Here is a 12,844-nt window from a genome sequence, read left to right as displayed (position 1 = left end):
TAGACTTGCAATTGATGGCAACTTTCTTGCAACGCCCCATTAGTCAGATTTGAATTGCCTTATCTACACCAATGAAACCGACTCCCAACCTATCAACGATCTGCCATTCTACAGTGCGTATCAAAAAAAAGTTTACACTTAGAAAAAATCCTGTGAAATTACACATTTGTAATATCCTGAAGAATTTTCCACATTTTAACATCGGTACAGATCCATTAATAAGCAAATGACGATATAATTGTCGAAATATATTTCCGCTTGAGTGAGCACCACTTACTTTTGAAAAGTTAGTAAAAAATGATTTGCGCAGAACTTTGAAATAGTTATGCGAATAAAAGGAGACGTTAATCATGAAGAACATGTGGAATTTAACTAGCAAAATTGATTTGAAGATATCTCTTACCTTTTCTTAACTTGTTTCCTTGCCCAAAACACTTCAAAGAATGCATTGCGCCCCGCCCCACTCCCCCACACACCGAGGCCATCATGACGATATTTGCTTTAAATTAAGCTGTGATTTACATGAAATGGCTTAGTCTTGATTCTCGTTTTGTTAATCATTGTCAAGCCTGGAAAAAGTGTGACAAAACAAGTATTAAATGAAAAATGAAATGTAAACCCACTTGAAATGATAAAAACTTAGTTTAAAAATTCTGGAGATGTCTGATATGAACTTTTGTTCAGGTTCAGTTAACTCCTCACATCCAGCTGGCAAAAAAAGGGTAAAGGTTGTGCTTACTAAGTGTTGAAATTTCAATTTGGGTGGCAAAATTGTTACAAAATGCATGAATGTATCCGTTTTATTTCGATTGACTTAAAGTGCATGGGAAATGTATGAGAAATACAAACACGTAATTCCGAAGGTTCTTTATTCCGAAGGTTCGTAATTCCGAAACATGTAAATTGCCTATACCTCGATGTTCGTTAATCCGAAAACGAAAAAGGGTTCGTTAATCCGAACATTTGTGGCGTTATTCCGACGGTTCGTTATTCCGAAGGTTCGATAATCCGAAAACGAAATAAGGTTCGTTGTTCCGAAGGTTCGATAATCCGAAAACGAAATAAGGTTCGTTGTTCCGAAGGTTCGTTAATCCGAAAACGAAATAAGGTTCGTTTTTCCGAAGGTTCGTTAATCCGAAAACGAAGTAAGGTTCGTTAATCCGAAAACAAAATAAGGTTCGTTAATCCGAAAAATGAAAACCGGGAAAGCAGAGGCAAGGGGGAGGGGGGCGGGGGACACTGTTGCCGTTCAATTGTTATGAGGATGGGGAGGCAAGGGCGGCCGAACGAATTTTCGTTTGGGGGGTAAAGCCAAAAAATGAAACTCATACGTCAAAATGGACACTTTGGTGATATTTTCCCCTTAAGATTATCATCTGCTTGAAGTCATTGTGTGTTTGATAGTGATTAAGTAGAGAAAAACCTTTTTTGAAGTGATTTCTTATTATGGTAAAACGTATATTTAGGCTTTATTTTTCTTGGTAAAACAAATTCAAAGGTGAAGTTGTAAAACGTTTTTTGTGGTCAATTATTCTTAAAATGGTATAATTGCGAGGTGTCACGAGCGTGAATCACAAGCTAAAACTTTAGGGTATTTCAATAAAAAATGAAACAAGTTTTTAAAAATCCGAGCAGATTTCTGCTGTCATTAAAAAAAAGCATCTAACTAAAAAATTAACACGAGCGCAAAACGCAGCTTAAACATACTGACCAGAAAAGGAACCTGTTAAAGAAAGCATTTAGTGACCTCTTCATAGGATGCATATTTTATCAATCGAATGAGAGTGCGAAGCGCAAGCTGAAAATTTGCAATATTCCAGCCTGAAAACTTAACTCGTATACTTTAAAAAGAGTATTTTATTTAGAAAAAACACGAAAAACGGCATATTTATTTTTTAAAAAGGAACTTTCACATTTTGGAAAATATTCTTTTCCCTGTTTTTTAATTTCATTTTGGGGGTGCAAGTGCCCCCTGCCTGCCTCCCTCCCGGCGGATCCAACTTTCGTCAAATAGAGGGGGGCAATATTTTTTTCAGCCACATTTTCCTCGATCGGCAGCTTAAAGTTTATTTTTGTTTGTTTCTTTGAAAGGGTAGTCCTGACAGTCAATAATTAGCTTTATACTTATAAAATAAAGTAAATATGTAATAACATGATAAACTCTTTTTAAATAATGCGAGCGCGAGCTATATATTTTTTTTTAATATGATGGGCAATATGTTTGTGATCTTCGAAACGAGATGCCTATGTAACTAAATTTAGATAATAACTGCGAGCAAGATCGCAAACAGAAATTTTAAATATATAAGCTCTGACCTGATCTAAAGGGGACATTTAAAGAACTTTTTGCAGTTAGCCATGAAGACGATGCGTGTTTCAACCAGTGGCGGCGGAATATATTTTCCTTCGGGGGGGCAAAGCCAAAAAAGGGGCCAATAGGGGCAATTTGGTGCAAACGTATATTTTCACCATGAGATTATCATCTGTGTAAAGAGGTTGTGTGTTTTGTAGTAATTGAATTGAGCAAAATAATTTAAGTGATCACTGATTGATGAATTATATATTTACGTTTCATTTCTGCGAGCAGTAGCGAGCAAGCGGTTTAGGGGGAAATAAATCAAATCTGAAGATGTAAAATTCGCATTTTTGGTCAATTACTATTAAAAGGGCATCCTTGTGAGATGTTGCGAGCGAATCACGTGCTCAAACTTTTGGAAATTTCATGTAGGCCTAGAATGATAATAATGATGTAGATATTATTTACCCAGGGAAGCCACTTCAGTTCTAAAAACTGTTCTCCCAGCTATTATTTTTTTTTCACAAGAATGCTTAGAATGTCCAGTTTTCAGGTTGGAAATCGGAAAATTTTGGCTCACGTTTCTCGCTCGCATCAAGTATTGTTTATTGAGAAACTCATTCTATTCCTGGTTACAAAAAAGTATAAAATGTCCAGTTTTCAGGTGGAATATCACAAATTTTGATCTTGCGGTTCGCGCTCTCATTATTTAGTTCGTGAGATATATATTCTATTCATGAGTCACTAAATGCAGTCCTTAAAAGATTACTTAGAAGCCTGTTGCATAAAACTTTTTACCAGAGAAAACTCTGGTAAAAACTGAAAACTAAGGTTAGTCTGGTTTCCGCCATTGACTTTAGCACAGGCCAAAAACTCAGGTAAGAAGTTTTATGCAACGGGCCCCAGGTCAGTATATAAACAAATTACAGCTCGCCCTCGAGTTAATTCTTTAGAAAGATACACATCTTTCTCACGATTAAAAAAACTGCTCAGAATGATTAAGTTCACGTCTTGTTACATGAAATGTCTACTAGTTTGAGCTTGCGATTCGCGCTTTCAACATCTCACAAGGATCATTAGTATAGTATTATTTTTATTACCAGCAGAAGCTGTTATTAAAAATGACATCCCCTCCAATACAAATCCTATTATCTAGAGGTTACTCGCACGCGACCAACACACTTGATCCCCTGCATCTTTAAACCATTTGCTTAGGCAGCAATTGCTCAGATAAAATCGAAATTAGCCTATGCTTGATCAGGGCGCCTATTCTTAATGAAATACATGCTTTTGGCCACAACACATGCATGCATCATCGATCGTCATTGCATAATATCGTGTAATCTTGTAATGACAACACCGTTTTTGTTACCAAAATGAATAATTTTTCATTTTCGGAAATACGAACCTATTTAATTTTCGGATTAACGAACCTTATTTCGTTTTCGGATGAACGAACCTTATTTCGTTTGCGGATTAACGAACCTTATTTCGTTTTCGGATTAACGAACCTTATTTCGTTTTCGGATTGACGAACCTTCGGAATTACGAACCTCATTTTGTTTTCGGATTAACGAACCTTCGGAATTACGAACCTTATTTCGTTTTCGGAATAACGAACCTTCGGAATTACGACCCTTATTTCGTTTTCGGAATAACGAACCTTCGGAATTACGAACCTTATTTCGTTTTCGGATTGACGAACCTTCGGAATTACGAACCTTATTGCGTTTTCGGATTGACGAACCTTCGGAATTACGAACCTTATTGCGTTTTCGGATTGACGAACCTTCGGAATTACGAACCTTCGGAATAACCAAACCTTCGGAACTACGAAGCTTCGGAATTACGAATGTATGCGCCCTTTCCCCTTGACACAGCGTGAAAACGAGCATTTCTGCGCAAAAAGATTTCTGCGAGCTTTACAAAAATGGACGGTGTTCACTCAAGTGTAACACTCAAAACTTTCAAAACTTTTAATTTCATTGGATAGATGATACACAAGTCCACGAATACGTGTGAAAAAAACTACCCATATGTTGCATATTTTTAATTCCCAGGGTTTTTTTAAAAGAGTAAACCTTTTTTAAACGCACTGTATAATAGCTTTGATCGGTTTGGGGTCGGTTCACTCCGGTTTGACTGTTACCTATGTAAGGCAGAATGAGCAAATATTAATATCTAAAGGAAAGAAAAAGTGAACAAAAGATAAAGCTTCAAAAAAGGGCACCCTAAGGTCGGGTCCACTTTACCAGACGCTTTTTGAACATTCCCAATCAAATATAAGAATGATCTGAGATGTTATGTGAAAACTGTAAGCCAAATATACAAAGGGTCGGGGGAAAGTGGACTCGACCTTTCGATAATTTAGGAGGCCATTTTCTCGAATGATGGGGTTTAAGAGATTGCCCGACCTGGCGCGATATACCGATGTGATGGAACAAGCCGATATGATTTCTTTCACTTAAAAAAATGATCTCAACTTGAATTAAAGAAAGACTTTGGATTTAATAATGAATGAAAAAATACAAATTTAATCGATTTGCCAGTTGAGAGGACCAAATAAAGTCCTACGTTTCTTTAAAACAAAATCTTAAAAAGTAAAAAAAAGAAAAGAAAAAAGGTTCAATCTATCGGTAGATTTTAGTTTTTAAATGTTATGCATCATTCAAAAAGTTCAAGAATCCTAAAATCCATCACATAATATCAGGATGTAATACGGAAACTAATGGACATGTTTGGACGCATTTTAGACCTGCAATGTATATGGAAGAGTATGAATAAGTTTCCGGAAATGTAACAGACAGAACAGTTATGTTACTAATCTAACATCAATAACAATTAATTAATTTTGTTCACTGATTTGATTTCTTGATTATACTAGCTCCAAAGTGCTGCATGCCAAACATGCCGAATGATTCGGAGTTTGTGAACCAATATCAGCTGACTGAACGGGCCATTAAGAACCAACAACTCTTCTCTCAAACAAGGGTATGTGATTATGCAGATGATGACAAATATTATGATGACGATGATGATAACAGTGTTGATGTGAAGACAATGATAACTGATGATATTGATGGTGATAACAACAATGATCATGATGATATCGATAAGGACGATTATGAACATAACACTATAACAGTGATATTTTACATGAATGTCTTAATAATTTGTGGATGAATAACAACACGAAAAACTAAATTCCCTCAAATCAAAATGGAGTAATTTTCCAACGAAAATGTGTTGATTAAAACAGAGCGGAATTACTTGATCTTCTAATTTCATTTTCGACAGTCGTTATTAGATAAATTTTGCTAAGTAATCTTTGCTGAAAAGTTACGCCATTTTGATCTGGAAACTTTCATTTTGCGTTTAAACATAAATTCTTTACTTGGTTCATATTTTATCTCTAGAAATAAAGGCCTTTATAAAATGGATCCTTATCAAGTGATTGGCTAAGATCTGTCGCGTAAGTTGGCGCAACCGATTTATTAGCGAAAATGAAAAGTTGACCGGTTATGACCGGTCATCGTTTTGGGATGAAAATTGTTTATCATATTATTATAGAAGGACTATTATGAATTACAATTTACTAACTTATACAAAAATAATACACATCAGTTTCTTTGGGAATAAAACTATTTAAGCAAACAAATTTGTTACCTTTGAAACAGTCTAAACCTCCTCGGTTTTGCATTGGGCGTGTTAGAACAGTGTTCTCAAAGTACCTCCTTTGTATATTTCGTACTAATGCCCTCGATGATGTGTATTATTAATTTGATATTCCATCTTTGTCCGAAGTTATCTCAATACCGTCATACCCCAATCTTTATCCGGGCATTAGTTGATTTATCTAGCTAATCGGATGGTCCTTCACGTCAGGACAGATTCAAAGTGCAATTAAACAGGCAAAAGAAATTTATTTTCGATGTGTTTATTTCTTCTTCATTTTTTCAGAATAAGTATTCTACGGGAGCTAAGCGCTCAGACCATATGGCTAAGAAGACTCCGGTGTACAAGAGGGTAGGTATAATTCTGTCAGATAGTATCAAAGATATTATCAATGGACTTACTTTAATAATCAAAATTTACCATCATTATGATTATGATTTGTTAAGTATAGGTAGGTACTTCAGATTATTATCAAAGATGTTATCAATAGACTGCAAGTAATATATTATCATCATCATTATGATTTTGTTAGGTATAGGTAGTTATAATTCCTTCATATATTACCAAAGATGTCATCAATATAAGACCGATCAAATATTATCATCATTACCTTTATTATGATTTGTTACTATCACGATCGATATTACTAGTATAGCTGTTATTATTGTGTTTGTTATAATTGTTATCAAAATTTATACTATTCAATCACTATCATCAATACTATGATTACAATTTTTGTAGTAGTAGTAATAGCAGCAGTATTAGTAAAAGTATTTCATGATCATAATTATCATATATACTACAATTATCATCATCATTATTATAAATTTTATCATTATAATTATCATTATCACCATCATCATCATCACTATTCTAGAAACTTGCCCCCTAAATTAATGAGCTGAGCTCCCAATTTATTTATTTTGTAGAATCTTGTGCCAGAAACGTTTTAAGTTACACCGGAGAAGTGTTTGCAAGACACGACTGATTCCCTTGAGTGAGTTCATCAACATTTCTGTCCGACCAAGATGTCAGACCTGGCAGCTTTCCTTGAGTTTGCTTTGCCGGTTACTATGGTTACTATGGTTACTATGGTAACTGTCGAATAAAACGCTCCCCAGGTTTCAATCTGTCATTTCCTTTCTTTTCACAGAGCATCAATTCTTATCTTCCTGGCAATATGGTGCGACACGTGTCTAAGAAATCTGCCTATCCCATTAGGGTAAGATCATGAAATAAGAGATCGTTCATAATATCGGATGAAAATCGGTGCTAATATTGAAAAGGGGGATTTCCGGCGGTGTCTCTGTTTTATTACTTTGTTTTCTACGTAAGTAACATATCGGACGATGCCTTTAGATATTGCCTTTCCCACAAGCATAAAGAAGCAATGGAGCAGTATTCAAAAACAAGGTCATTGACCTATTTTGTTCTCTATATCTCTCCAGTTTAGTTTAGTAAAATAATTTTGTGTATTTAATTTCATTTATTTATCTACGTAATCTTATTTATCATGATCATTATTTTCTGTTCATTTATAATCATAATTCTTTATTCTAATCAGCATCGTAATTATCATTTTATTATAATTATTATTATCATTATCATAAATTCATTCATTTATTTATTTGTCCTGTTTTATTGTAATTCAAAATATACTTCAGGCTGAAAATCATGGTTTGAAGATATAAAGTAAAATCAAACAAACAAAAATACAAGAAAATCATCAAAATCGGACAAGGAATGAAAAAGTTATTAACAGGTCTTTGCATTCGTCATGAATATTCGATGAGCTAGCTCATGCTGTCACATCCTCACTTATTCGTACAGTATAATGCTTTTTAAAATTATTTTTATTAAATTTTTTCCATCGATAATTAACACAAGCTTGGATTGACAACCGACTTAACCCATATTTCATTACTGGCACTTATTTTGTTACAAGGGAAACATATTACAGGTATGAAAATATCAAATAATTATGATTTCATGTATATAACTTCATTATTTTGTTATCAGAATGTGATAAAATTGTCAGCGTCCTACTCGGTAAAATTTAACTCCATTTATTCATATATTACAATTATTTTCAGCCTAGAGTGCCCAAGAGACCCTTGCAGGGAACCCGGGAATCGACACTTTTTTGAGACCCGCCCCAACCCCCTCACCCCTCGGAACGGAAAATCTCGTTAAGGCATTCAATAGCTAAAACGCACTCATTGCATAAACCAAATTGTCTCTATATTTTTATTTGTTGTAAAGCGCATTATTTCGTCTATATTCGATTTCAATACAGTATATCTGAAAAACACATTTTTATGTCATCATCAAAGGAAAGTTCAAGATTCAGGCCCCTATTAACACAGATTTGCATGAAAAATACTACATAAATAAATACAAATACAGGTGCATAGCATGTGCAATCTAGTTCAATAGCGCCACCTTTTGACAAAATATCAGCAACCTCATCTGGGGGCCGGATGAGAAAGACTTGCGTTCATCCTCAGTGTACATTTCAAAAATATTTTTTTTCACCAGCATGAGGGTAATTATGTGTCCAATCAGTTTTGGGCAGTAGCTTGCACAATGCGGGAAGCATATTATCAAGTGAGGTTAAAAAAAAAAGAAAGCAGCAATTATTATAGAATGGGCAAAATTTTCATCACACTGGATATTAAAAATAAAAATGCCCAAAAGAAATTAAATGCTCAATGTCGGTTGGACATTACCCTCACGGAGCATTTTCACCAATATTTTTTAGAGTGTAGAGGTGGATAATTGCAACTCAAAGAATCAAGCGCAAATTCCTATAGAATGCCCCTTTGATTGATTCAAAGTCAAGTTGCCTTAAGCGAAGTTCTTTAAATCCTTATTGACTTGGGGCTTAGTTTGACCCCCTCCCCTCGTCAAATTTCGTCACTACACTGCCTCGCGTATTTTTTGACCGCGCCACTCGCTGACTTTTTTAAAGTCTTGCGCATCTTTTGAGACCAAATTTGCTACGTCCGGATAGCGCATTTTCCCCTAAACCACATAGCTATGGCAAAGATTTAGAGCAATGATTGGTCGAAGAAACAGCTACGGGTCACGCCTTCAATTGGAGATCATCACGTAACTCGACAAAAAAAGTTTTACGATACATCACGTGAAAAATAAATGGAACTAAATCACGTATATCGGATACATTTCTCACCATGATGATCGAGCAAGCCCCGTTATAAATTGAAATATTCCACTTACATTAGAAGTGATAACAGCATGTTTTTGATAGAATATTAATCCTTCATCTTCACAGATAGGCCTTCGTGTATATAATTCGGTATATCACTTTTATTTTCTTCCCCTGCAGACCTACGTTAACCCATACACCTACAACCAGCCGCATTTGAATTCTGTGGTGGCAAAGAAGGCTCCCCTTTATTCTGGCGCCAAGCTCAACATGTGAAAAAAAATCAATCTTTCTCTCTCTCTCTCTCTCTTCGTCTCTCACTCTCTCTTCGTCTCACCCCTCTCCCCCCCCCCTCCACGCCCTCTTTCCGCTCACCCTATTTCTCTAAATCCATTCCCTATACTAACTAACCAAACATTGTAGCCCGTTTATTGTTAATCATGGTGTATTTACTTGATTCCATATTTCCGAATGAAAAAAAAAGTGTTTCATTGTTAAGTGGTTGCTTACTGACATTGTTAAGTGGTTGCTTACTGACATTGAACCATTCCTTGATAAAAACCAGTATGGTAGTCGGAAAAGTCGATCAACCACACACTATTTAGTTGATCTTGTTAACTTCCTTGTGTCCAATGCAGACAAGCGTGAAAAGATAACCTCCACAATTGTAACTACGGACTTCTCGAAAGCATTCGATAGGGTAGATCACACGAATCTAATCAGTAAATTGATAGCAATGAACCCTAAGAAACATATTGTGCAGTGGATAACCGACTTTCTCACTGGGCGCACCCAACGCACCCGATACCGTGGTCACCTGTCTGATGAGACAACACTGAAGGCGGGCGTGCCACAGGGCACAAAACTTGGCCCCATATTGTTTCTTGTGCTTTCAAATGATGCCTTCTCAGACAGCAGCCTAAGGTACTGGGAAAATGTAGATGACATGACACTAGCAGAATCGAGAAAGCGGGGTGCGGCCAGTGAAGTTCAGTCTACCTTGAATTCACTATCAAACTGGTGCACGAGTAATAGTATGAAACTCAATCCAGGGAAATGCTTTGTTATGCTGGTAGACTTTGGAAAATATGATCATGTCCCAGTGCAAATGTCTCTAGATAACCAAACGTTGATTGAGGTATCTCTGATGAAAATCCTAGGTATCCTCATTCAGTCAGACTTGAAGTGGGATGCCCAAGTGAACAATATGATTCGCAAAGCCAATAGACGAATGTACATCCTTAGATCGTTGATACCATTCAAACTACCAATCAAAGATCTTGTCCTGATCTACAAAGGATACATCCGCCCGCTACTAGAATATGGCGTACCCGTTTGGCATCCTAGCCTAACAAAATCACACACTTCTGCCATTGAAAGAGTCCAAAAAAGAGTACTTAAATTGATCCTAGGATATTCTTATCAATCATACGAAACGCACTCCAGCAAACCAACCTCGAGACCTTAGAGATAAGACGCAATGAAACCTGTCTCAAATTTGGCGAATCCCTCTTGAAGCCTGACACTTTCCGCCACTGGCTCCCTAAGAAAAGAGGGGAGACTAGATGGAATTTGCGGAATAACAGTAGTAATATGCTGACACAATTCAAATGTCGCACTGAACGATATAGATCAAGTCCAATTCCTTTCCTTGTGTCAATTCTGAATGAAAATAAAATGAACTGAATAGTAATACAGAGGGGTCCGTTGACTATAAAACACAATGTCTGTATTGTCCTCGATTGAGCCACCTCCTCCTTTTGAATCCTAAGATTCTGCTAAATTGTATTTATATTTATGTTATTTGTTTGCATTTTATTAACTGAACATGTTAAATATAAAAGTCAATGTTTACAACTATTTTACTTACTTTAGACCCCCTGGACAGTTAATAATATATACATACATCCAACAATTCTCGATCCTTTTAATGTACTCACTAACTCACCCATAAATTTGACCTTCATAAAAAAAACAAAAAAACAATCCATTTAAGCACGAGTTAACCCATCCAATGGACATGTATATTGTATTACCAGTTGTGAGAATTATGTTTTCTATTCGCAATTGTCTGCCTCCCTCGCTTTATAGCTCTGACTACCCTTTTTTCTTTCTTATTTGATTCACCCGCTCTCTCACACTTTCTCATACACTCCATCTTGTTTCATCCCCCCCCTCTCCTATTATTTTTCTCCCGACTCTCTTTCACGATCATTCGTTTGTTTTCCCCTCTCAATTTATTTCTCTTTTGTAAGTGCTTATTGTACCTATACTTCTTAATAGTTAATTGTAATACATATTTGAAATTTGTTACAGGCCACCTATTGTGTAAACATTGTTACTTCAATTCAGAATTTCTGCTATTGTAATAATGTTTTGCATTTCAATCATTTTATCCAGTACTTTGTAAATCATTTTGAATCTGTTTGCTCGAAATAAATACCATTATTATTATAAAGTTCAATATGGATCATAGTCATACAGGCAGATAAGCGTTGGATTTGGTAAAATAAATTGAATGAATAATTATTGATTCTTTCTTTAGTTGTCAAAAAGAAAGTGATGTGCGAAAACATCATGTTTGAATGTTAAATATCTTAAATATCTTACATTTAATTTTGAAGTATTATGTATATATAATTGAATGAATAATTATTGATTCTTTCTTTAGTTGTCAAAAAGAAAGTGATGTGCGAAAACATCATGTTTGAATGTTAAATATCTTAAATATCTTACATTTAATTTTGAAGTATTATGTATCTGCCCACGCTGTATTTTCAAAATGTACTTGAAGTGATTTTATCAAATACTCGTGGATGATTGGATATAACTGATGTTAAAATCGATAAATCCGATTAGCTCTGACTAGGATCAGCTGAGAAAGGTTATTGACTTATAAAAACTTCTTATTAAAAAAATTATATCTCATTAAATTATGAGTCTGCAATCTATGAATTCATCTTTACATAGTTTGTTTTCTCTCTACCTATCTTTCTTTTCTTTCTTTCTTCCCTCCTTCCATCCTTCCTTCCATATTTCTTTCTTTCTTCCTTTCTTTCTGTTCTCCTGTGTTTCTTTTAGATCCTTTTCTGTAATTACCCTATATATTCATTATATTCCGTTCATCATTACCCCCCCTTATCTGCTCCTTTGCCTCTACGGTATACTTTTTTCTTTTTTTTTATTTATATAATTTTCTTTTTATCTGTTAAAATTACATTTCTATCTTCTCTTTCCCTTAATACACCTCTTTCTTGTCACATACATTAATGCATATTTGGGGGTGATAACATTCATAAAAGTTACGATTTAATTTAGATTAAGCCATTGACATCGTTTAATCTTTTATACGTTCTGCAAATTCTGCTGTCAAATTAAGTTTACTCGGGCTGTGTGCAAAGAAGTGCGTTGATTATTGCCAATAATTGCACTATTTATCATTTCTAGTAAATACGACGCCTTATGAGTGACATAAAATAATGTGTAGAAATGTTATCACGATTAATTCAAGAGTTGTTAGATTGATATCAACTTCAATGTTATGATGACGTTGATGATTTGTTCCTATAAATTCAATACTGCACTTAGGGGTTTTTGGATAAACGACATATGGTCGCCCTGAAACTTCGTTTGAACATTTTGGTAAATTTCATCTGCTGTAAATGAGCATGCAATAAATATCTTGTTCATGGTGAGTGAAGTAT

At 35.1% G+C, this 12,844-nt stretch overlaps 1 protein-coding gene across 1 annotated transcript in view; it reads left to right on the top strand.

Moving 5' to 3' along the window:
* LOC121418453 overlaps nucleotides 1–11,695 on the top strand; it is a 30,614-nt gene extending 18,919 nt beyond the window's left edge. The window contains exons 5-8 of the mRNA XM_041612339.1: nucleotides 5,181–5,287; nucleotides 6,257–6,322; nucleotides 7,125–7,193; nucleotides 9,321–11,695. Of these exons, the coding sequence (XP_041468273.1) occupies nucleotides 5,181–5,287; nucleotides 6,257–6,322; nucleotides 7,125–7,193; nucleotides 9,321–9,416 (338 nt within the window). The 3' untranslated portion in view covers nucleotides 9,417–11,695. The remainder of the gene's footprint in view (nucleotides 1–5,180; nucleotides 5,288–6,256; nucleotides 6,323–7,124; nucleotides 7,194–9,320) is intronic.
* The last annotated feature ends 1,149 nt before the right edge of the window (nucleotides 11,696–12,844 follow it).

Source organism: Lytechinus variegatus, chromosome 7 (assembly GCF_018143015.1).
Source record: "Lytechinus variegatus isolate NC3 chromosome 7, Lvar_3.0, whole genome shotgun sequence".
NCBI lineage: Eukaryota > Metazoa > Echinodermata > Echinoidea > Temnopleuroida > Toxopneustidae > Lytechinus > Lytechinus variegatus.
Note: the sequence above shows the minus strand (reverse complement) of the source record. Positions and strands in the feature narration are given on the sequence as shown.